We start from the raw sequence: 23,945 nt of genomic DNA on the forward strand, positions 1-23,945 counted from the left end.
TTTGTTTTCATCTTATGCATATTTATACCTAAGACAGACACATTTATATACATTCTACATACATACACACTTAGGTACATGTACGCGTATATATAATTTATATGTCTGTGTGAATGTATGTGTCATGCTGTAAGGGTTCTTAAATACCAGATAACTCCACATTACATTAAGTTTTATTAAAAATCTTTAGGGCTCATATAACTGTGTTTATGTATGTGTTTAGGATTTCCCCTAAACATCTTGTGCCTACTTCCTCATCTGATCCAACATTTTGATAACCCAACTCAGTTTTGTAAAGAAACAGCTGACAGGATAGCAAAGGTATGTAAAATGATGCCTGGAGAAGTATCCAGGAGTTTATACCAGCATTGTTTCTGTATTTTTCTGCTCCCTTATGTAATACTTCTACGTGATTCTAACAGTAATATAGAACTAACTATAAAAGTTCCTATTTTAAAGATGTGATCTAGTCCCAATTTATATAGTTGGACCTCATATCAACCCCCAAGTTTCCCTTTGTCAATGAAAAAACACATTTAGCTTATTCTATAACATTTAGATGTAAAGAACAAATTTCATTATTAATGATACCAGTTATTTTTCTTACTTGTCTGATTTTTCAGTTTGTCATTTTAAACGTAAGCTTAATCAATTTTTAAGCACACTTCCTAATTTACTTATGAGAAGGAAGTGATCCCTACCTTTCGGACTGGTAGGTGGAGAAGAAAAGGTAATACGTTCTTGCTATTACTTGTACACACTGATTACCCCTGGAATATTTTTGAACTGTAGCGTCTGTTAAATCAGTGCATGGTACACACCAACAATCTCAAGCCAGGCTGGTGGTACGCTGGCCTGACAGTCTGCATTTTAAGGAATAATGCAGAAAAGGGAGTAAGAAAGTGCTGTCTGTCACAGGAGATGCAGTCATAGCCCTCTGGCTGCCCAGACTGTGATACGTATATCACTTAACTGTGTGCAGGCCATCTCAAAGGAGTACATGCCTGATGCAAATCCAGAAATTACTTCTGTCCCTTAAATACTTGCACTACTAGCTAGGAACACTAGTTGAGGTAAGTTTGGTATGAGTTGTAGATAAACTTGGAGCATGGATGCCACAGTACCAAAATTCTACAGAAACTCTAGGTGTTGCTTGTGTGATTAGTTCAACTTCAGTTATTAGAAAATAGAGTCAAATCTGGGAAAAGCGCATAATGACTTCTCAATGCTTACGTTAAAAATTTTTCATTTCTAGTATAATTAAATATGCTTTTTGCTTTTCAGGTTTGTGCAGAGGAGAAATCACCAACTCTTGCCAATCTGGCTCATATGATGAGTTTATACAGTACACACAGTTACTCCAGAGACTGTTCTAACTGGATTAATGTAGTGTGTAGATATTTGCATGACTCTTTCTCAGATGCCACATTTAACCTCGTAACGTATCTTGCAGAGGTAAATTCTTAGTAAAAGTGTATCTCATGTTGACGGTCTGTGATCAACATTACATTTACTCATCGCCAATTCCTTATTTTTCATGGTTCTGAATATTGGGGGAGGGGGAAGCACATCTTCCATAATGGGACAATAATATTAAAATGTTCTAGGATATAGGAAAGGGATGACTACTGCCACTTTTTGAGTGCAGCAATTTAAATGTACCTTGAAACGATAATCCCTCTAAGGAAAGATCCTTTTTTATGATAGTAGTGTTTTGTAGTAGATATTTATATTCTGTGCTACATGAATAAAATGTGCGCACTGTCTTGGCTTTACGAAAATATACTTAGGGCAAATTTTTAAGAGACCTTTTTTCATCCAAGTACACATTTAAAGATGTCCTTATCACAACTTAAAAAAATGTCAAAGTTTAATTGTAAGTATTGCATAGTATATAATCAAAGATAATTTAAATTATAGAATTCAGTGTATGATTCTGCCAGGCTTTCATACAGGAAAACTGTTATTACCTTTAAAAAAAGTACCTTGTGTGAAAAGCTTGTAGAGCTTGTCCTTGAAGTATATCCCTTCAAACTGTGTACAAATATTTAAAAAAATATTTTCAGTTCTCATGAATTACTTTATATGTACTTATTTTGTTTGTAAGATTGTGTTTACCAGCTTTCTTTAAGGCATAGATGTAATTGTTTTTCATACAGCTTTGAGATTTTGAATTTGTATGAACAATTCTATTTGGTGCTTTAGATCTGTCCTAACAAATGTGTCAAAATTAAGGGAAAAAACTGAATTAGGACAGAAAACATTGTTCTATTGCATTACATTTTTTTAAATGCTAAAACAAAGTTTTGAAAAACAGGAAGTGGTACACTTAAGTTTCTTGAAGGGGAAGATAAATATGTATGGAAGCTAGCTATATTTTAATGTTTGTTTTCACTTTTTGCTACCATTAAAGGCCCTAATTAAACTCTGTATTTTAAAAACCTTTTTTTTTAGCTGTTAGAGAAAGGGTTATCCAGTATGCAACAGTCCTTACTGCAGATCATTTACAGTCTTCTGAGTCATATAGACCTATCCACAGCACCAGTGAAGCAGTTTAATTTGGAAATCATAAAAGTTATTGGTAAATATGTTCAGGTAGGTACTCTGAAAAACTATAAAAGCCTTTCTGCTTATTATCAAAGTGGTAGTGAAATTACACTTGATTTGGGGGGGAATTAATTTATTTCAGGTATAAAAATAGTTCTTCAAAGTCAGATTCTGTGGTATTTTATTTTTTGTCCAATGTACTTAATTCACTATATGCTTATGTATTTGTCCAATTTGATTTACATCTTGTGGGACAAGTTACCTAGGTGAATGTGCATATCTCTGCAGATATAGGCAACTCTACATGTGTAATTAGAGGTGATGATCCTTCAAAGGAAATGTTATACTGCTAAATACTGCACAAATGTTTTATTTAAGTGTGTGTGTTTTCAAAAGGAAGTTTTACAGTTAAATGCATCTTTAAATCACTTTCACTAATATATCTGTGAGGAACATTAAGGTGCACCTTAATAAATTTGAGTGCATTTTTTATTAAAGAAGGTCCCCAAAAGATGAACAACAGTGTTTTGCCCTAGGTAATTTGATCCTTTGTACTTGCAATACAGTTTACTGAAAATCTCTTTCATGGAAGAAAGTCTGGCATCCTGCTGAAAGATTTTATAAAAATGCCTGGAGCATAAAACCATTTCAGTGCACAATATTCTTCTCTTCCCCCCACCCGCCCCTGCCCCCGTTTTCTTTTTTCCTGAATGCCATTATTGCCAAGTGTATTTCAGTTGAATGGTTTAATCATAATTAACCAGCAAAAATAGTGTTCCCTGGATGTTTTATTATTGATGGGTATGTACTTTAGATATTGTGCTCCTGTCAGAGTGCATTAGGCAAAATGGAATGATTAGCATAACTATAGTTCTCATGGCCTGACGGCTGCTTCCTTCACCTCTAACCTTTATCTGAGCTTTCTATGCAAGCCCACACTACCATGGAATGTAATCTTAATTAGATGTTAGCTATCAAAATAATGGTACTAGCAAAAAAATATTCCAGAGGAGCCTATGTATTTTTGATACAGTAAAACTTGTTACTGTAAATGACAAAAGAAAAGATCATAAATGAACATGTCTTGTTTAAATGTGGTGCTACTAGGCTGATTTTTTTAGTCCTCTGCAATCACAATGCATCATAGCAAATTTAAATTGCTACAGGATGGTTCAAGTTTGACACTACTTTTTTTATGTTTATGATGCACAGAAATTCAGGAGATTGTTCAAGACTCATTATCTACAAGGAGGCATATACTAAGAGCATTGAAAGTGGTGTTTATTTTTTTAATGCAATAAAAAAATTATTTAACAAACATGGCATGCTAATTTAAAAAAAAAAAAAAGAAAAAGGCAGGCATCCTGCTAATTTCGAACACTGGCAGGTTTACGTTTCAGGTAGAATCCTACCATTTTCAGGAGTGTAAATCTTAACCTTCACAAGGTGCTGCTTTTGGTGTAAGTCTCATTTGCAATTCATTCCACAATCTCTGTTGTTGAAACTGCTGAATTATTTACATTACTTAATCATCTTTTTAAGGAGAGTGCACTCAACTCGGGCTCTGCCTCTCATACTTTCATGTATGTATGTATGTTCTCATACTTTTGTCCTGGCTTTTTTAAGCACTTCATTGGTTTGATACTATATAAAAACCTTGTAAATGTTTTTGTTTTTTTTAAGATCTTTGAAATGTGTGAGGAAATATAAAGCACAAAATATTTTTGTCTGTTTCAAATTCAGTTTACTCTGCCCATAAGTGTAAAATAATTAAAGATGCCAGCGGGTGGAAGTTGTTTTGCTTTTAAATGCTATCAGTTTTTATCTTCTGGGGCATGAAGGGCAGATACTTCAGACAATGGTAAAAAACGTAGTGTAAATATAGGGAGCGAAGGACATGGAACAAGAGTCTGGTGTGGCTGGCACTGTGACTTGGAGCTAGTGAGCCTGCATGGCTGGACCTGACCGCCTGCAGTGGGATGACCTGATACCTTGCCACTGCCTTCCTGGCACTTCAAGGTCTGAAGCTGCCCACCTGTGTTAGCACATTGCAGCCACATATAGAAGATTAGAGCTTTTGGGTTTGGGAATCTTGCAACGGATCGGTGCAAAATCCTACTGTACATTAAAAATGGCTGTCTTGTTTGAAGTGATTGTTTTGTGATTTGTGTACATTCTCTTTAGAGTCCATATTGGAAGGAAGCCCTTAATATTTTGAAACTGGTGGTGTCTCGGTCAGCGAGCCTTGTTGTACCTAACGATATTCCAAAGACTTATGGAGGTGACATAGGTTCTCCTGAAATCTCTTTCACGAAAATCTTTAATAATGTCTCCAAGGAGCTACCTGGGAAGACCTTAGATTTCCATTTTGATATATCAGAGGTAATTATTATATTTAAATTACAATGCAATACTGACTTTCTGTTGCAAACTCAGATTTGTTTTCTGTTAGCCTTCTACATTTATATATTTTAAAATATCATTTTTAAGAATGGCAGATGTTGAAGTTTTACATACATGTAATTAGAGTCATACTGAAAGATAAACTTTGAATTCTTTTATGTTGTGTTTTTGCCTTTTCTCCCCTTTGAATGTCTGGAGAGTTAATTACTAAAAGTCAATAGGATTATTCTCAAGGGTATTTCAGCTGTGTCAGAGAGCAGGCTAATGCAGCTGGCTGCGGCTTGCAGCTGAACATTCCAGGCTTTCATCAAGTGAAGGGTTGTGCATTCAAGGGCTGAGAGGATTAAAACCCTGTACTGCAGTTTTGGCGTGACTTTCAAACGGGGGGGAAAATTTAGAGGAGAGAGTAGGATACAGAATATAGGAACCTCAGTGTGAGATGGATGCAACTGGAGAAAAACCTCCTGTAGTTAAAAACAACACCCCTACCCCCCAATTAGGGTTCATTAGAACTCAAAATAATATATTAGTACAGCTGATACTCATTCTATGTCTGAAAAGGGGAGTATGGCCAAATGACTGCAGTGTAATAGAGGGATGTTAAAATTGTGGAAACTTTAGAAGTAATCAAAAGTAAGGGCTCCTGGTTGAAGCTGACCCTAGGTAATGATTGGAGATACAGATGTCTTAGGAGCATTACTTAAATTGGTAAGTGAATTTCTTACTGGAAGTTTCAGTGCATGCAGATAATTGAGAGACAAGATGAATTCCCACAGAGTTCACTGGAGTAGCATTTGCTGTCAAAATGGCTGAATTTGATCTTTGGTTTTCAGAAGTGTGCATGTGTTAGTGAAGTTCCTTGTCTGTGAAAACAGTTTGTTCATGTCTGTGAATGGTTCTTTAGAGCAGCTTTGCATCTTTTAAACTTAGAACACAGTTGTTTTTAAAGTGTGTTTAAAAAATATAACTAGATTGTCAGCATAAAACTTGCATAATTCAAAAACCCACAAAAGTGGGCAGAATGGCAGCCTGCTGCATAGGGTAGAACTATTCAGCTTTGTATTTCCCAGTGTACCGATGCTCAGTGGATTAGGCATGGGCTTCGTAGAATGCTTAAAAACAAACAAACAGGCAAACCCTCCTACATTTTATATAAGACTAACTTCTAAAATCAAATGTGTGGTCTTTACTAATATAGATTTGAATTTTAAGAAAGTTTTTGTTGTCTTTGATAGACACCAATTATTGGAAATAAGTATGGTGATCAACACAGCGCAGCTGGTAGAAATGGGAAGCCAAAAGTCATTGCTGTTACCCGGAGCACTTCTTCAACTTCCTCAGGCTCTAATTCAAATGCATTAGTTCCTGTCAGCTGGAAGAGACCACAGCTATCTCAGGTACATGGTATCTCAAACACATTATACATATATTATAGACATTATTTATGAATGTATAAAAAAATTGTTTAAGTGTAATTTGAAGTCTATGTTGTGTCTTAGCAAAACAGTAAATGCATATAGCATAAATTAAAAGCTAATACTGGTGAAAAGAAAAAAGTAGTAAGATTCTTTTTAGAGGATGTCAGGATGCGAGATGACTAGTCAAAATGCAGATGTTTTACATTTTTACCTGGACCTCCAGCAGATGCCTTGCTATGTGATTTTCTTTGGTATATTTTTCAGAGAAGAACTAGGGAGAAGCTAATGAACGTACTTTCTCTGTGTGGTCCAGAATCTGGTCTTCCCAAGAATCCTTCAGTAAGTGGTGTTGGTGGTTTGGTTTGGTTTTTAAATTCCAGTAGTGAGAATGCTGTTGCGTTTTCAGGTATTGGTGAAGTTATGAAGAGCGGTTTTTGACAAACTGGTTTGGGTTCAACACTTCACAAATCCAATTGAAGAATTAAAAAGAGATGGAATCATAAGTAATGAATTACTATTATTCCTCAGGAAGTCCAGTGGGCACCAGTCTTTACTAGTCAGGTTTCAAAACAGTATTTAAATTCAGCCAAAATCTCAGTGAACTTAGGTCAGTCTTGTAGGGGGAGGACTATATGTTTTAAAGCAAACATAAATTACTAGGTTTAATTCTTAATTCTTATCTTACGTGGTTATCAAAACAAGATTTTTTTAAAGTCTTTGGACTGGAACTCAAATCTGTCCTTTCCAAATTAAATTAGTTGACGGCTAAGGAGCTCTGTTGATCAGACTAATCCTTAATACTTCTTCACAGAACAGCAGGGCTACACTGCTGCTCCAGAATAGTGTGTTGTATGTTTGAGGCTGTATGAATTTTAATTGTCTTGGCTAGAAGAGGGCATTGAACTAGGTCTCCCCTGTTCTGAGTAAATCTCTATCTAGTCCATTATAAATAAGATGCACTTCAGAGAGAAGAGGCAGGAATGGCTGAGGACTGCAAGGATGTTGATGCTGTATTGAAAATACCATAGAATCCATTGAAAATGACCAGTGGATCACAAGCCTTCAAACTGACATGGATATCAGTAGGAACAATAGTCTTAACTATTGAGCAAAAATAGGCCGATGGTGTTACTTTCTGTGTATGGCATAGAAAAGACACCCATTGGCATTCTAACCTTAATGGTGGTGATGGCATTAAGAGCTTTTAAAATAAAGTGAATAGCCTACCTTGGTTACGATCTAGAATATTGTTTTTTATTGTGACATAGAAGTTCTTAGCTGGGGAAGAATACTGATGGGAGGTGGATCTTTAATCTAGTGGAGGAGTTTAAAATAAATAAAATTAGATGCCTGAAAGCTGAAACTGAAGACATTTTAAAAAATTCAAATGGAAATAAACAGCAAATTGTAATTTGTGAAGATTATAATCACTGGAAGCCAGCATTGGCTGCCTTTATACAGTCCACAGAAATTGGTAGGCGAAAATTACATGGCCTGTGTCATGTGGATGATTATCATGATGAATTTTTTTGTTTTTAAGTTTGACTAATATTGTGGTTATGGAAATGAAGGTTTGGGGATATATTTTTCTCTTTATTTGTACCTTTGCAACTCTCAGTTACACTAAGGAGAGAATGATATCATTAGTTTAAAGATGTAGTTTAAAATCCAACTAGTCTTGAAACAAATTGCAGTCTGCACTTCCCCTGGTATTGTCATTGTAGCAGCACACTAACTGCCACTAATGCCATTAAATTGCAGGAAGCAGGATAGCTGACTTTTGGAGTTACAGAAGTTGGAAATTTTTATTTCTATTTTTACCCATACCTGCAGGTTGTGTTTTCTTCTAATGAAGACTTGGAAGTTGGAGATCAACAAACTAGTCTTATTTCAACAACAGAAGAAGTGATTCAAGAGGAGGAAGTAGCTGTAGAAGACAATACCAGTGAACAACAGTTTGGAGTTTTTAAAGACTTTGACTTTTTAGATGTTGAATTGGAAGATGCAGAGGTGAGACCTTGGGATTTCTTCTGTGTATTTCCATTTGAGAACGTTTTAAAAATTAGGTTATGTTGGTGCAATTCTAAGGAACTGGCAGCTCTTCTAACTAATCCAATTGGAAAGAATTTATGACATGATTGAACTTAATTTGCACTATAAAGAAACCCATGTCACAAACTTTGCAGTGTTAAGTTGTTGCAAATTGTTGGGTGTTTTTGGGGGAGAGAGTTGGGATTTTTGGGGTGGGTTAAGTGACTTAATCTGAAAGTGAACCGATATGACAGTATAAGCCAATGACAGGATGAACACCTGGGTATCATGCAGTAGAAAACTTAATTATGGAACAATATGTTAAGAAAATGGTATTATCTTTGTTCCTGATATGTTTCTGCATTTTGAAAACATGAAGAATAGCTTTCAAAGTTACAAACTGTATGATACACTATCTCATTATATACGATTGATTTGGTCACCATAATTGCTTGCATTGACTTTGACATTATATCTGGTTTGTTGCAGTTCTTAAATTTCCTCCACTTTTCCTCCTGTCAAAAAAGAGAGAGAGGAGGTAAAATAAAATTAAGAAATAGTAAAGATTCTGTTAACATTTGTTACTTGTTTGGGATAAATAAAAGGTTTCAGACCAGAATTTGCTGAAGCGTCGAAGTATGACTGCAAAAGGACTGGGGAGAAGAAATCAAATGCTTTGTAGTTTCTTTCAGTGCTTTTGTTACAGTCTATACAAAATAGTTTAATTAGTAATGGAGACCCTTGCAGGTCATGAGTGAACAAGCTACTAAGAATATCTGCCTATCTAAACACTAAGATTATTCTTCTGATTAATCTATCTCTTTTTACAAAATCTTGCTTTTTTCCCCCTAATACTTTAGTTTTATCTCACTTTCTTCATGCTTCCTCTGTATTGCTTCACTTCAGCCAATATTTGCATCTTGTAGGAAAAGTACAGGCTCAGCATGGTCTATGGCATATATGTGACCACATACTATAGAGCTACAATTTCCTATATTGAATGCAAGTGGTCAAACAGTTCAGAATCAAGGCTCAGTAGTAGTAAAACATTATTTTAACGCTAGATGGGGCTTTGTAGATAGGATGCCAAAAGTTGAAAACGTTGCCAAACCAAGTTAATCTTTCACTTCATTTTCTGTATTATTTTAATAGCAGATCATAATGAAGAAAAGACAGTTTCTTTCTCATTACTTGCCTGTATGGAACATGTAGTGCAATACTTGGGAAAAAAAGAAAAAAACCACAGATTGAACAAATTTAGGGCATTACTTATAAATTGTGCACTTGATATAAGAGCAGCCTAGTTTGCACCAAAACCACAGAATATTCTTTGTTGCTAATAACTAAATGTCAACAGTATTAACTGGAGCTTTTACATTAAAATCTGAGTAATATTCAGATTAAACTTAAGGGCTTCAGCCCACAGTAGCAGTACTTTGTTGTAGTTGGGATTCTTTTGCTTTGCCGTAACTTTTCACCTTTCTTGGAGCAAAACAAATTACTGAGAGAGAAAGAGACTACAAAACATTCAGTTCGCTTTGCATATGTAGTGCATCATGAAGATCTCTTAAGTTGCCACAAGAGATACTCACTCTGTTAGAGCAGTTTTGGAAAACAGTCTTGCACATTTGGGGCTAGATGTGGTATTTTAGTAGCTGTCCGTAGACTGGTGAAGTGAACTGATCAGGTTTTCCATCTTTCTTAGATGAATTGTTGAAGGCTGACAAGGTGCTTGAGAAAATCAAAGATCATTACTGTACTTGTGAATTAAAACAATAGTGTTTTTAAGATATGGATTTCACTTAGTATGTTTGATGTTTGAAACCCAAGTATCCCAGCTTTACAATGTGCGAACAGAAAGGATCCAGCTATTGGTGGTGTTTAGGGTGCATTTCATAAAACTGGCACAAAGGAACTGCTAAAACAGTTAATGAAGGCATTGTTTTTTCTACAACTTGTACATAATTAATGTTGATGGTGCTTTGTCAGTTGGATGTGGTCAGTTTAGATTTATGTGTGTTAGTTAAAGAATTTCATCTAATGTTTGTTGAAACAGTTGCTTTACATGTTACACTAGAGAAAATGTATCATGAGCATGCTGGTTTTAGTGTTTTGTTGTCGGTTTGTTTATTTTTTTTTTTTAATCAATCTCCCATTAGAAAGAGAAATTATTTTCAATACTAGCTTTTTGACTAAAGCTTTTTTTCAGAGCTTGAATCAGTCTTTTACTGTTGGCAAATCTTATGTAATAAAACATTTTTCCCTGGTTCTAGAGTATCTTTAAGTGTTTGTCCTCGTTCTTTCTAATTATATGTGTTTTCCTTTTTGCTAACCAGGAGCTGCAGGTAAGTTGCAGCCTGGTGCCCTGGCTTGTTCATCTGTTGTTGTCTGTGGTGTGTTTGTACTTTCTAGTCAGATATATAAAATTGATACTGATATAGTTCTAGATTATATATTGAGTTACTTTCCAAGAAGATATTCAAAAGATTTCTACTTCATTTGCCATATATTTTAATTTATCTACAAACATCATTTAACAAGGTATTTAAAATTTTAATAAAATTAAAGGGCTGATTGAAACTCTGTTCATAATGCATTCAGTACTTGTGTTTTCTGTGTTGCATTTGTGTATTAATTTTATTATGTTGAGATTCGTATATAGATGTGTGTGCAAACTTTTTTTATTACAGGGTGAAAGCATGGACAACTTCAACTGGGGCGTTCGTAGGCGCTCTCTTGACAGTATTGACAAAGGAGACACACCGTCTCTTCAAGAATGTCAGTACTCTGGTAGCACACCCAGCTTGAACTTGACCAACCAGGAAGATACCGATGAGTCTTCAGAAGAAGAAGCAGCCCTGACTGCAAGTCAGATTCTGTCTCGTTCGCAGATGGTAAGTTATTTTTCTGTGAAAGGAATCTGAGAACTTAAGCTTTCACTTGCACTTTTAATGGATAAGTATGGCTCACACTTTCAGCCTAAGTGAACTAAAGAGGAACTAAATTAATGTGGCTAAGCTTCTTTTTCATAACAACATCAATGAAGGGAAAGAGTTACTTTACCTACTGGTGGTACCTCACAGGCTTATAATTCTAGTACAACATTCATTTGTTGTAGTGTCTTTATACTTACTATATTTGTTTAAATATAAGCACAAAATTGCATGTGTTATATATCAAGTGTGTGTCTTTGTGGATTCCTAGCTTCAAAAAAACCCCAAAATACTAAATAACAAGAAGAGCAGTAAGTGCTCCCATGGGAGCCTCAGTTGTGTTTAACCATCGAAATCGCTAATTTAATTACGGATTTTGAAGCATGTGTACGTATAACTAAGGAAAATCAAGAATGCTGGCCACTCAGAAGTCTGTCTGCATTACATAAATGAAATTAGGAAAAAATTGACTGGACAGGTTGTAGCAGGGATAGTATGCTGCTTTTCAGACTTTAGGTGAAGTTTGTATTAATGTTGCCCATAACAAAGAGCTCTGCTCTCCAGTGTTTTTGGTCTAGCATTTCACCAATGCCAAAGACCTCTAAGAACAAGAAAGGAAATAAATTTCTGGATCCCAAGGATAGCTTCAAACTTCTCTTCAAAGTTACATCTTACAGAAATGCATGTGATGCTTCTAACGGTTTTAGTGTAAAGCTGTTAAACTTGTAATGTGTGAATAAATTCAAATAGCTAACCATACTGAAACTGCCTATTTCAAAACTAATGTGTTCTTTCCCTGTAATTTATATGTTCAATAAACTGTGACGAGTTTCATGTTTCTTTCTTTTCTGTCTTAGTTAAACAATGATTCTGCCATAGACGAAACAATATCAGATCATGCTGGTTTATCACTTCAGTCTCAAGATTCCACTAGCAGTGTGGGAACAGAAGAGGTGCTTCAAATCAGAACTGAGACCCCAAGTTTGGAGGCTTCTCCTCTAGATAACTCTAGCAACCAGCTGCCTGAGGTGGGGAGAAATGTGGGCTGGTGCATGACTGATTTGGGCTCCTTCTAGTGTTTAGTAGCAACTTTGCCTTTCTTTTCAACTGAATTTTCATCTGTTACACTGATTATTTGATTTGCTTTTAATATTTCTAACCTGTTGGAATGTTCATACACAATGTTCCCTCAGTATGAAAACCACTTGGGATGGACTGAGGGAATTTACCACAGGTTAAAAATATTCTTGAAGGGCTGATAATGATCATTTCATGGTGCAGAATGAAAATAGGCAAATATTCAAGATGCTTTTACTTGATATGGTTGAAATCCTTCATGAGCAACATTTTCTTTCAAATACTTTTTTTTATCCCTGCTCCATACCCCCCCCCTTTTTTTTTTTTTTTTTTTTTTTTTTTTTTTGCTTTCTTTGGGTTAATGTGATTGGTGCTATGTGGGAATAAAACCTCAGGCCAGCTGTGTTAGCAGTTGGTTCCATTAAATAATCCTTTAAAAAGGACCACAGATGCTAGTGGTATACTTTTTTGGAAAGGCCTGTGTGGACTGAGACAGATTTCAAGCTAATGGCCACCTGCAAATCTGTGAGTACTTCAGTTTCTTCGTTTTTAAAATCTTTTGAATAATTTAAAATTTTTAAAAATTCATTTAAAATAAAACTCTCATCTGCTACAATTCCTACAATATTTAGCAGTTGCAGCTAAAACTCAATATGTTGGTTTTTTCTTGAATTTGAAGTGGCTTGATTTAGGTGGACTTTTTATCTCTTCAGTTAAAATTATTAATGCTGCTGGCAATCTTATTTTTATTTGGATAAGCATTGCTAATCCCATCTTTAACAGCACATACAGTTCTATTGAGTTTTCCAGAAAATTAAGCTATTCCTATGTGCATTTGAATAACCATTGCACAGTTTACACTTAAGAATGAGTCTTCAGCCAACTTAGTTTAAGCAGTCAGCTGCCTGGTTCAAGTGACTGAGGTTTCTGAACAAAGGCTCTAGTCTACCTGTTTGCTACCTAGAAAATCACTCTTATTAACAGGCAAACCACCCACCTAGCTAACATTTAATAAAGGTAACTGTAAGAACAAAAGACATACTTGGAGTACAACAAAGGGAAAGTATGGGTGACTGGTTTCCTGTGATTAAAATCCTCGTGTTCTAGAAGTGTAATATTGTGACTTTTATAAAGCAGCTTTTTCCCACATTTTTCGTATTTTTCCATTATGATTATCTATACGCTTTTTTTAAAGTGTTTGGTTATATTGCAGTTGATAAATTGTCTTACCTTTTGTAGAGCACCTGTGCTTAGATTGTCAAACAAATTGTTCTGTTAGCGCTTCATCTGCTTGTCTACAATATGCATTTGTGTTCCAACAGAATTTTGGGTGAGGAATAACACTTAATCTGGATGATTTTTTTTCCACATAGATGTTTTATGTTAAGATTTCAAAAGGGAGAAGCGATATATAAGCTGGGATTTTATAGAATGAAATTCACCACAATAGAACTTTTGTCTTTGCTGTTGTTCACTTGTGGCACATTCTCAGCTGTAATTCATTTTTATGTTTTCATAGTTCTTTCTGAGACTGCCTTTATACTTGGATTCATTGTTCTTCTGCAGCTCCCTTTATAAAATCACTATACTTCTGATAATTCAGGTGAAAACATTCACATAAAAAACCCACCAATGTCATTAAAAATATTGAAAACATTTAAACTGGGCTGTAAAATAATTTCATGACTAAGCAGCATCCAGAAAAAAGTCACTATATCAAAAAAAAAAAAAAGGGCAGCTGCAAATGCATATAAATACAATTACTAAATGTGATGTGTTCCAGGTTTATTTTGTGCTTGTTAGAATACAGGCATCAGTCAAATACATGTTTTCTTCAAGCACAGTTCAAACACTCAAAGTTATCTCTCTACAAGAGTTAGCTATCTAAGTTGGATTTTGTTGTTAAAAGGGAGAGCTGGCTTTATGCCTCATAACAGAATGACCTTGAACATTTGCACACTATCAACTCAGTGAAAAATTTGTGAAGCCAGTAAAACTAATGTTGTTCTGAATTCTTATACTGCACAACTCACAGCATAGTGCAGTTGGTTTTTCCTATGCTCATATACTTTACATATAACTCTTTCAACACAGGCATTTCATTGCATACCAAGTGTCAGTTAACAAAATGTTTTTAATATAAATAAATATGTATCAAAATTTATCTAAGGTAAAATAAAAAAAATTGAAGCCATTATTTAAAAACAAGTGTGTGTGCTGGTTAGATGCAGTTGAGTTCCTTGTTCCTATTGTAGGGATGCTGAAGAGTTAAGTAAATAGTTTACTTAAATATGTTTGGCTGATCCCCAGTAATAGCACGTATTTTTGCAAAAGGGACATTTCACATTCCAGTTGGGAATGTACAATCTAGTGTACAAGAATATTTTCAATTTTGTACAATAAGTTTTACAAGCTTAAGTACATGAAAGTTTCTGACTAAAATGATTCTCTATTTTACTCACTTGCACTGTGGATTTATGAGGGAATGGTTTACTAGAAGTAATTTTCCTTGGGTTCTGTGTAGTTGTCAACTATATAAATCACATCTTTAAGATACTTAAAGAACATTCACATTGGTAGTAGACATGTCCAGTGTTACACAGAAAACTTCAGAAATCAGGAGTCATGGCACCATGAAGATTAACTTAGCTGCAAATTTATTAACTAGCAGTTAAGTATTTTCTAAAAGTGTATCCCTCATATGTACATCTACCACACATGATCAGTGCAGCTCTGTATCATATGTTAACATCTATAATAGACCACTGCTTCAATCCAAATTATTTTGCTGTGGTATTGTAAAAGTGTCTTACGTTCCCGTGTGCCTTAGCTGCTCAGTGTGACAAAACGGCTGTTCTGTGCAATAAAATCCCAGATTTAACTTTTACAAAAGAGGCATTAGAAGCGAGGTCACTAGCTGTGTCAAATGACAGCAGTGTCATATTGAGGAGTACCATAGTCAAAGTGAGATAAGGTTAGGATCACTGTGAAAGAAAATTATAAGGTTCTGTTTAAAGGTGAATTATCTTTTCTAATATGTGTACAGTTATTTATCTGTCAGAGGATCTGTTTAGACTGATGAAAGCCATGAAGTGATGTGTATGCTTAGAGGCTGTCCAAAGGTTTGTTGACCAGTCTTGGATATGCCAGTAGAGGAAGACCAGCACGCTAAGAATGAAAACGTGTGATAATTTGTGCCTAATTTAGGAAATAGCAAGTACAAGAAAGTGTTGTGTTTATTCCACAGAAAAATCTAGTAAAAGGTTTCAAATGGATTCATTGTAACTTAACTAAATCTGCATTCCTCTGTTCAACATAGCAATGTTAATGAGTATAATAATGGTAATGGAGGAAGAGGGAAAGGAGAAAGGGTCATTCTGATATTACCTACCTGAGTTTAATCATTGTCTCTTTATAACTGCTGGTGATGGAAAGCCTATTTAGAGATTCAGGGTTAAACCTTTAAAGCTCCCCATATTAACAGTAATGGCAAAATAATAAAAATAGTGGAATGTCCCTTTTCCATTGTTCATCTGTTACACTGTTGCTCAGTTATGCTTTAGAAACTTGTTAAAATGGAGAGCAGAAAGGAGAAGAAATGTTCTGTACTGGTTCCAGACCCCAAATGCAAGCACGAGGCAGTCATTTTGGTCCTTAACTAGAAAAATAAAATATGAAAGTCTTGATCGTGTTTGTTGTGATCTCAATATGTTTGAGGCTATTTGAAGACATTTTTCTGGGACTGTTCCCTTAACAGATTTAACTGAGTGTATTTGAGAAATTGTGTTTGCTATAAGTCAGTCATATTCTAGTATATTAACGTTAACCAGAAGTTATAAACATTACAAACAGACTGCCTGTCTTTGCTCAAGTAAAACCGTGTGAACAATCGAAAGAGCTGAATGACCGAAGTATAAATGGATATTTGTAAACTATTTTTTATAAATCTGTTGCTTTACCATAATAAAAACTGATAAGAATATGTAAGCCCTGACAATAAAAGTAATAAAAGTATGTTTGATTCACAGGAAGGAAGTTCAGCAGTAAGGGATGAACAGGTTAGCACTGCTAGTGAAGACACTGGGTTGTATCTACTACAAGAACAACAAGACTGTCTGGTCTGTCATGAATCTCTTGAGTTGGAAGAGATCCCAGAATTGGCAGAGGCAGCAGCTCCTGAGAGCTATTCTGAATCTATCTGTGAAGAGGATGTCACTCTTGCTTTGAAAGAGCTAGATGAGAGATGTGAAGAAGAAGAAGCTGACTTCTCTGGTTTGTCTAGGTAACATTAATATTGTTTCTAAGTAACAGAAATTACATGTTATCAGTGCATGAATCAAAGAAAGTAGGCTTTCTTATGGTGTGCAATTTTCCATGAATCTCATAATACAAGTATCTAAGATGATGTTTTGCATATCTGAAATAATGGTTGGTTGGTTTTGCCTGTCATAGCAAATAAGCTCAGTACTTTGCTCAGTGGTCATTTCTGGTACAGAGAAAACACCCATGCAGGAAAAGATGAGAATTCTTGAGTAAAAGAAACCTAGCACATTTCATCACCATCAGTAGGACAGAAATGTGAAAAGAGGACAGAGGGCATTTTGGAGCATTTTCTTGGCAGCCACCAGCTGCAAGCAGTATAACATGGAAAAGCCCTTGAACTGCTCTGAATTATGGCAGAACCTATTTTGGTACCCAAAGACAGGAAAAGACAAGGAAAAAAAAAGTTTTGTTTTGTTTTCATTTTTCTTAATCAAAGGTCCTGTAGGAGTCAGACCCATTTGTCTTTGCCCAAGGTTTAGTTTCAGTGTTAAGGTTAATCAGTCTCTTGTACATTTCTAAGATACTTTAAAGTGAAATAACATTTTTCTATTTTTTAACATGGAGAGCAAAAATAACTATTGAGAGGAAGAGTTACAGTTAGTCCTAGCTGGTTGAGTCATATTTAAAGGGAAACCCTAAGTCCCTTGAAGGTAACAGTCTAAGGAGGAGGGAAAACAAACAACCCCAAACAAACAAATAATAATAATTAAAAAAAAAAAGCAAACAAAAAACCCAAACCAACAAACAACTCCAAACAAATAATAATAATAACAACAACAACAACAAAACAAAAAACCCAAACCAACAAACAAAAAACACCAAACCAAAACAAACAAAAAAATTCCAAATTGTTCATAGGTTCATTCATACTTAAAATTGGTTCAGAAGTTTAGATTGAATAATACATAGACTTAGTGTATATAGGAACATAGACTTAGTGTATATTCTGTCAGAGAGATCATTTAAGGAGCCTTTTACAGAAAAGGACACAACCAGAGCTGTAAAAGACCAAGTTGTTTTAGAAGGTTCTACTGGGACAGAGACAGAGAAATTGCATCTTGTAATCCCATATGCAACCTACTGCAATATGCCTTGCAAGAATTAAAGGCTGGTACCAGGTAGTAGCAGTTTATTTCTGTATATGGAACTGAAAAATCTCTTGAGGTTTTACTTTATTTACACTAAGCAAACAAACAAAAAACCCCATAGCTCTAGTTTGAAGAGCGGCAGAGGTAATTATTTATAGGGTTGATACACTAGTTAGAAAATACCTGAAAATCTTTTTGAAGCATTGCTTACAGATATTATTCAAAAGGATTGCATCTTAGCTTTTGAGCTTTGTGCTACTAAAATGAACATACCTAAAAACAGCACCCACAGGTCTTAAGACATGTTTAAGTCTTGTTTAAGACATACTTGGCACTGCTGTGAATGAGGTGGTTGTTACAGAGAAAAACGCTATGTGTTTAAAAAAATTATTTTAATAAACTATCTATACTTGGAGTCCTCCCACATGTATTTTTGTTGCGTAAGTACAATTATACAAGAAGAACTGTCAAAATGTATCGTTCCTTGTAATACAGGAAATTTTAACAATTAAGTTAATGATTTTAAGTAGTAGCATTGATTAATTCACAGTTTGATATTTTTATTGGATGTTTGGTGCCTAATGGAAAGTATGACTGTAGAATGCTCTTTGAACAAAGCCCCATTAAATCGATTGCCCATAAAAATGAAAGTGTTCCAATCTATCTCCATTCACTTACGATGTTAACTTAAGACAGTTATAAAACAGTATTACACTGCTAAATGAGCTCTTGTGTTTCTCTTAAGGAAGGCTAAAATTTGTTATAGATATTGGTGGACCATATGTTTAGATGAATAAAAATTTGAAAAATTGAATGATAATGATAATTCAGTTATTGGGGGCAAGAAAAAAAATAACCAGTTTTCTGAGTGGTGTATATATACAGTGCTGTATATAGCTATATATAAGGTACAGATAGCCCTTTGTCTGTAGATATGCATAGAAATAACATACTTTAACAAACTTTGGAGGTATTTAAGAATATAAGCAATCTTTTATATTGCAGTAGCAAAAGTTTCTGATTTTTAACTCTTTTCTTGGTTCATAGTTACCTTAGCTGATTGATTATTTATTTTACAAATCACTATTCTGAATTCCAAATTCTTATTTTTAATTCTTACCAAAATGAAGGGGGGTTTTCCTAAAAAATTTACTGAGGAGTTAATTTCTGTTGTTCGTTATTCATAGCCAAGATGAAGAAGAACAAGATGGTTTCGCAGAAGTACAAACTTCCCCACCTCCTTCACCATTTCTTTCTGCCATATTGGCAGCTTTCCAACCAGTGGCATACGACGATGAAGAGCAAGCCTGGCGCTGCCACGTCAATCAAATGCTGTCAGATACAGATGGATCTTGTGCTGTCTATACATTTCACGTCTTCTCAAGATTGTTTCAGGTCAGTGAATTGCCAGTGCATGGTTGTTTGTCTGAAATCCTTTCCTCCCGCTTTCAAAACTATTCTTCCCCTCCATAACTGCAAAAGCCACAAGATCATGGTAGCAGGAAGCCTTAGAAAGCAAATCAAATGCAGACAAAAAATCTACGTTGCTAAAAGAATGTTATATGGTCATACACTATTTTTCCATGGAATATCTGCTGTATTCATTGTCTAGGAGTGATTCTAATCAGGGGAAAAAAAAACGGCTTGAAAAAACTATTTCAGTGTTTCTTGTAAGCTCTTAGTACAGGCTGTGTCCCTTCTTTTATTTTCTGAACGTCACTCAGGTTCTGTGCTGATTACAGAATTAATGTCTTCCTCCTGGGTTTTCTGTGGGATTCATTATTATGGGATCGCAGCATGACAAACATTAATGAATTTATCTTGCATCTGTCTTGTGAGAAAAGTTTTTTTTCTGCAGAGAAATAATGGAAACACCAGGAGATCCACCAAAGCTGAAAGTTTCAAATGCCTCTCTTTAACTATATTTACCTCATAGATCTGGTATCCAACACAAAATGCTAATGGCTTAATTTTTCTGGCTCCCTCCTCCCTGTATGTAGGGGGTGGTTTTTTCACATTCTCAAAGTGGTACCACTTGGACATACATTATTCTTTGCAACTTCTTATGGGATAGGAGAAGTGCAATTAATCCATTTTATTTACAGGCAACACGCCAAGTGAGCTAAGAGCAGATTCAGTACTACAAACCAAGACCTTGTGACTCCAACTCTTTCTTCTATCTCCAATATTAATTTTGCTTGCTGTTTGGTATATCATAATAAATTTCTCAGTGAAAGGCTCACTCCGTTTTACCATGCTAGCGTGCATTTTCTCTCATATATATGGGCAGGTTTAGGGTTAGTACCGTGAAGTAACTTACATGTGAAGAATTCATACTTTACCTTATCCACTGAATAACAAGTCTGTGCATCTGTACCCATTTTCCATTTTTAGTTGAACTAAGTATTTTGCCACAGCACTGTGACATTCCTGTTACTGGTTTTAGATTTTTGTCTTTTGGCTTCATCTAGACAACAGGGGTTTAGTTTCTCTGTATTACACCAAAGTTCAGCTGCAGTTGCTTTTCACACATTCATTCATTTCCTGAAAGCGGTAAAATGGGAGTTCATATTCTCTTGTGTGCATTGAAGAGGGAGCTAGAAAGAAAGGTGAAACTTTCTGTGGATTGACAGGATAGCCCTCAGTCAGCTGGAAAGGTGGATACTCTAGGAAAAGGGGCAGTAGCAATCCAGGGCTCGAGTCTGGGCAAAGAAGCATTCCTGAGGAGTTGTTACTGGGTACAGAGGAGGGTTAAAATGATGAAATGAGACCCTGGAGGTCTTGTTTGACTGGACCTTTCCATTTTGCCTTCGGGCTCCTACACTGTGTTTAACTTTGCAGCTGTAAATATCATCTTTGTGTAGTTTTATTCTACAGGTAACTTTCTAGGATTTATGAAATAATATATTGCAAAGCGCAGCGTTGTATTAGGCCAAGCTGACAGTCTACATAACTGAACATGATATACATAGGACTGATTTTTGAAGAAGGTAGAAACCCTGCAGGTGGCAGTTTTGGACACAGATTGTGCTACACAGGTCGTATTCTGACTCATAAAACTCTTGTGTATAATTTTCTGCAACACAAACACTTGAAAATGAATTGAACTACTATCTATACTGCATAAAGACAAATAGTCATCCAGCTATACTGATGCTAAAGACCTAGATGTGAAAGGAGTAATTGTCTTTACATATACAGGCTGGTGTTATTAATTGATTGATTGATTGCATTTTCTGGAGCTAGTTTTACATAAATATTCAGAGCAAATTATGTATTAGTTTGTAATTTAATTACAAAAATACATGCTGTCATGATGCAAATTTTTCCTGAAATTCTTAATCTAAAAAGCCAGAGGAGGGGTAGTAAAATACAACATAAAATAAATGTTTTTCTGATTTGATTTCTAGACCATTCAGAGGAAGTTTGTATCTATAACAAATGATTCAGTCAGCTTTCTTGGCGAAAGTCTACAGCGCATTGGAACAAAATTTAGAAGTTCTCTGGAAGTGATGATGATGTGTTCAGAATGTCCGACAGTCTTTGTGGATGCGGAAACGGTAAAAATCTTATAAACTTACACATTGAAATACCTGTCTGCTTAAACATTTTTATTAACATACAAAATGATGTTTTAATATTTGGAAAATAGCAATGCTTGGGAAGATTTTCAAAGGTTTGAATAAAATGTGTTAATTATATTTTTGCCTTTTAAAAGGTTGCTGTCTAACATCACTAACTGAAACATTCAGATGTAAAAAAAAAAGGATGCTTTTTATAATTTAAATCAGAAAGGAATTAAAACATTAGGTGGCCACTATATATCATAAACATTTGAAAACACAAGTGAGAAGTGCATTTTCTCCAAAAATAACCTCCAGCTGTAACGAGGAACAGAGGGAACTTGCTGATACTAGATACCACTAAAATTCCCTTACTATTCTTTACCTTCCCTGCTTGTTCATATTTATTCTATACTCTTTGCACAGAGAAAAAAAAGGAAGACTACTTATCTAGTAGCAACTTTGCCTTTTTAAACTGTATTGTTTATGTATGTATTCAATGATGCATGAAGAAAAATATTCTAGCTACAGATATGTAGTGAAAGCTTTCGATTGTTTGTTGTTATGCAAGTTGAAATCTTGGGTTATAGTAAATATTACTGTGAGAAGTTAGCTCAATGTTCAGCAGCAGTCAAAAAAAGCTATCCTAGATTAATTAAGAAGAGAGACAGCAAAACAGAAAACATCACTGAGCTAATGTACGTATGCCTGATATACCTACATCCTGAATTTTGAGGACAGTTCTGGTCCCCTGCTCTCAAAGAAAATACGGTTGAACTGGAAAAGGTTCCAAGAAGGATCACAAGGATTATGAAATATGTGGTATGGCTTCCATATGAGTATGCAGGCTAGGATTTTTCAGCCCTTTAGGGAGAGAAATCTGTCCATAGGTGTCTTGATTATCATGGAAAAGTGATAGAAATTACTGTATTGTTGTCTTATTTGATGGTAAGGGTGATCGAATTAAGCTAGCAGTGACTTACAAAACATACAGAACCAAAGATAGGTGATCCTTCATGTGATACATAATCAAACTGTGAAACCATGTCCTTTTTTACAGTGTCTGTTCATGTTTTCAAAAAGCAGCTAAAGAGATTCATGAAAGAAATAGCCCTGGATAGGTTTTTGAATATGCAGAACAACAGACAGAGTCTAAGAAAGCATTCTGGAGCAAGTGGATCACCACCTGCTTGCCCCGTTTTTCCCTTCCTTAAGCAACTGTTATTAGACATTGTCAGATGAGTTACTGAGACAGGTGGATCTTTGGCCTTGACCCAGTATGAGACTCTTCTCCTGATTTGTTTTTTTCCCTTGGTGTTAAGGGGCAATTCTGCTCTTACACTCTCACTTTAGAATATGGACACCAAAAAAAGCATGATATGGATAGTGAATTCCAAGGGAACCCTGTGTAACGTTTTTTGTTTGTTACACCACTTGAAAAGCAGTAGAAATTAACCAAAAGAAGAAATTTGTTTGGGATAAGAAGCCACAGAAGAATTACACTACTATCCAGCTATAACAGCATGTGTGTTTTAAAAAATAAATAAGTAAATATACATAAATACAAATATAAAAAAGGAACAATGAATATATATGCACACAAGTATACAGACTTGTATGTATGTGTATGTTCGTATGTATGTGTATGTTCGTATGTATGCATATACAGACTTTAGTGTTGTTACATTGGCAAATACTGTGTTAGGTAAATCTTTCCTCTCCAATTAATTTTAACTGAAATGAACCTACTTGTCTATCAGATTACTTCTCACTAAGAAAGAATGTCTAATCCAAAATAACGTTCACGCACGAATCTTTGGTTTTGTGTTGTGTACTCATGCACACAGGATTGGCATTTGGTTCAAATTTGGCATTTGATTCATTCAGAAAGTAGTTTTCAGCAGAAAGATGCCCCCTTACATCAAAGCACGGGTTCATGAGCGATTTGGGAGCGGCTCATGGCCTACTGCTGATGTGAGATGCCCACTGACTTTGCACTTTGATGTTATTGCACACATTGAGTGCAGAGTGGCATGGTGCCACAGAGCTGTAACTTGCTGCTTGGTTGATGCGTACGTAGAGGTTGGGAGTAGCAGTATTTTAATGTGGTGGTGGAATAATAATTTTGATGCACTTGGACAAACACGTAAGCATCATTCCCACCCCTGCCTGAGTAATGTGGGATACTGTGACTCTCTGTGCCACAATTTTGTGATCGCAGTCTTGCGCTTGCACTATTCAAGCTGACCAAGAGGTACCAGGTAAAAGGGATTGGAGAAAAGTACAGAGCTCTTAATGTGTGCAAGGGATGACCAGTGTGAGGGAGGAAGCATCATGTTAGAGGCATGATTATTACAGAAAGTGACAGGAGAAGGATTAATAAGAAAAACCTATGTGGAAATAAAACTACAGGGAGAAATTATGTGGAGCAAAGCTGAGGTAAAGGAGATTTTGAAACTATGTTGAAAAAGGCAAAGTCATTAATGGTAGAAAATTCTTCAAACACCCAACAGTTCCTGCTTTGATAGTTCCTGGTTCCTACAGACTGAATCCTTTGCTGGT

At 35.4% G+C, this 23,945-nt stretch overlaps 1 protein-coding gene across 12 annotated transcripts in view; it reads left to right on the top strand.

The window, feature by feature from the left end:
* Positions 1 to 23,945, top strand: part of FRYL (FRY like transcription coactivator) — a 176,821-nt gene that overhangs the window by 139,128 nt on the left and 13,748 nt on the right. For all 12 annotated transcript variants that reach the window (XM_052780108.1, XM_052780109.1, XM_052780110.1 and 9 more), the window contains 12 exons: positions 224 to 321; positions 1,285 to 1,455; positions 2,455 to 2,595; positions 4,732 to 4,929; positions 6,186 to 6,347; positions 6,633 to 6,707; positions 8,202 to 8,378; positions 11,090 to 11,293; positions 12,190 to 12,360; positions 16,438 to 16,691; positions 19,008 to 19,215; positions 21,231 to 21,380. In XM_052780108.1, coding sequence (XP_052636068.1) covers positions 224 to 321; positions 1,285 to 1,455; positions 2,455 to 2,595; positions 4,732 to 4,929; positions 6,186 to 6,347; positions 6,633 to 6,707; positions 8,202 to 8,378; positions 11,090 to 11,293; positions 12,190 to 12,360; positions 16,438 to 16,691; positions 19,008 to 19,215; positions 21,231 to 21,380 — 2,009 coding nt within the window. The remainder of the gene's footprint in view (positions 1 to 223; positions 322 to 1,284; positions 1,456 to 2,454; positions 2,596 to 4,731; positions 4,930 to 6,185; positions 6,348 to 6,632; positions 6,708 to 8,201; positions 8,379 to 11,089; positions 11,294 to 12,189; positions 12,361 to 16,437; positions 16,692 to 19,007; positions 19,216 to 21,230; positions 21,381 to 23,945) is intronic.

This window comes from Harpia harpyja, chromosome 2 (assembly GCF_026419915.1).
Source record: "Harpia harpyja isolate bHarHar1 chromosome 2, bHarHar1 primary haplotype, whole genome shotgun sequence".
NCBI classification, from domain to species: Eukaryota; Metazoa; Chordata; class Aves; order Accipitriformes; family Accipitridae; genus Harpia; species Harpia harpyja.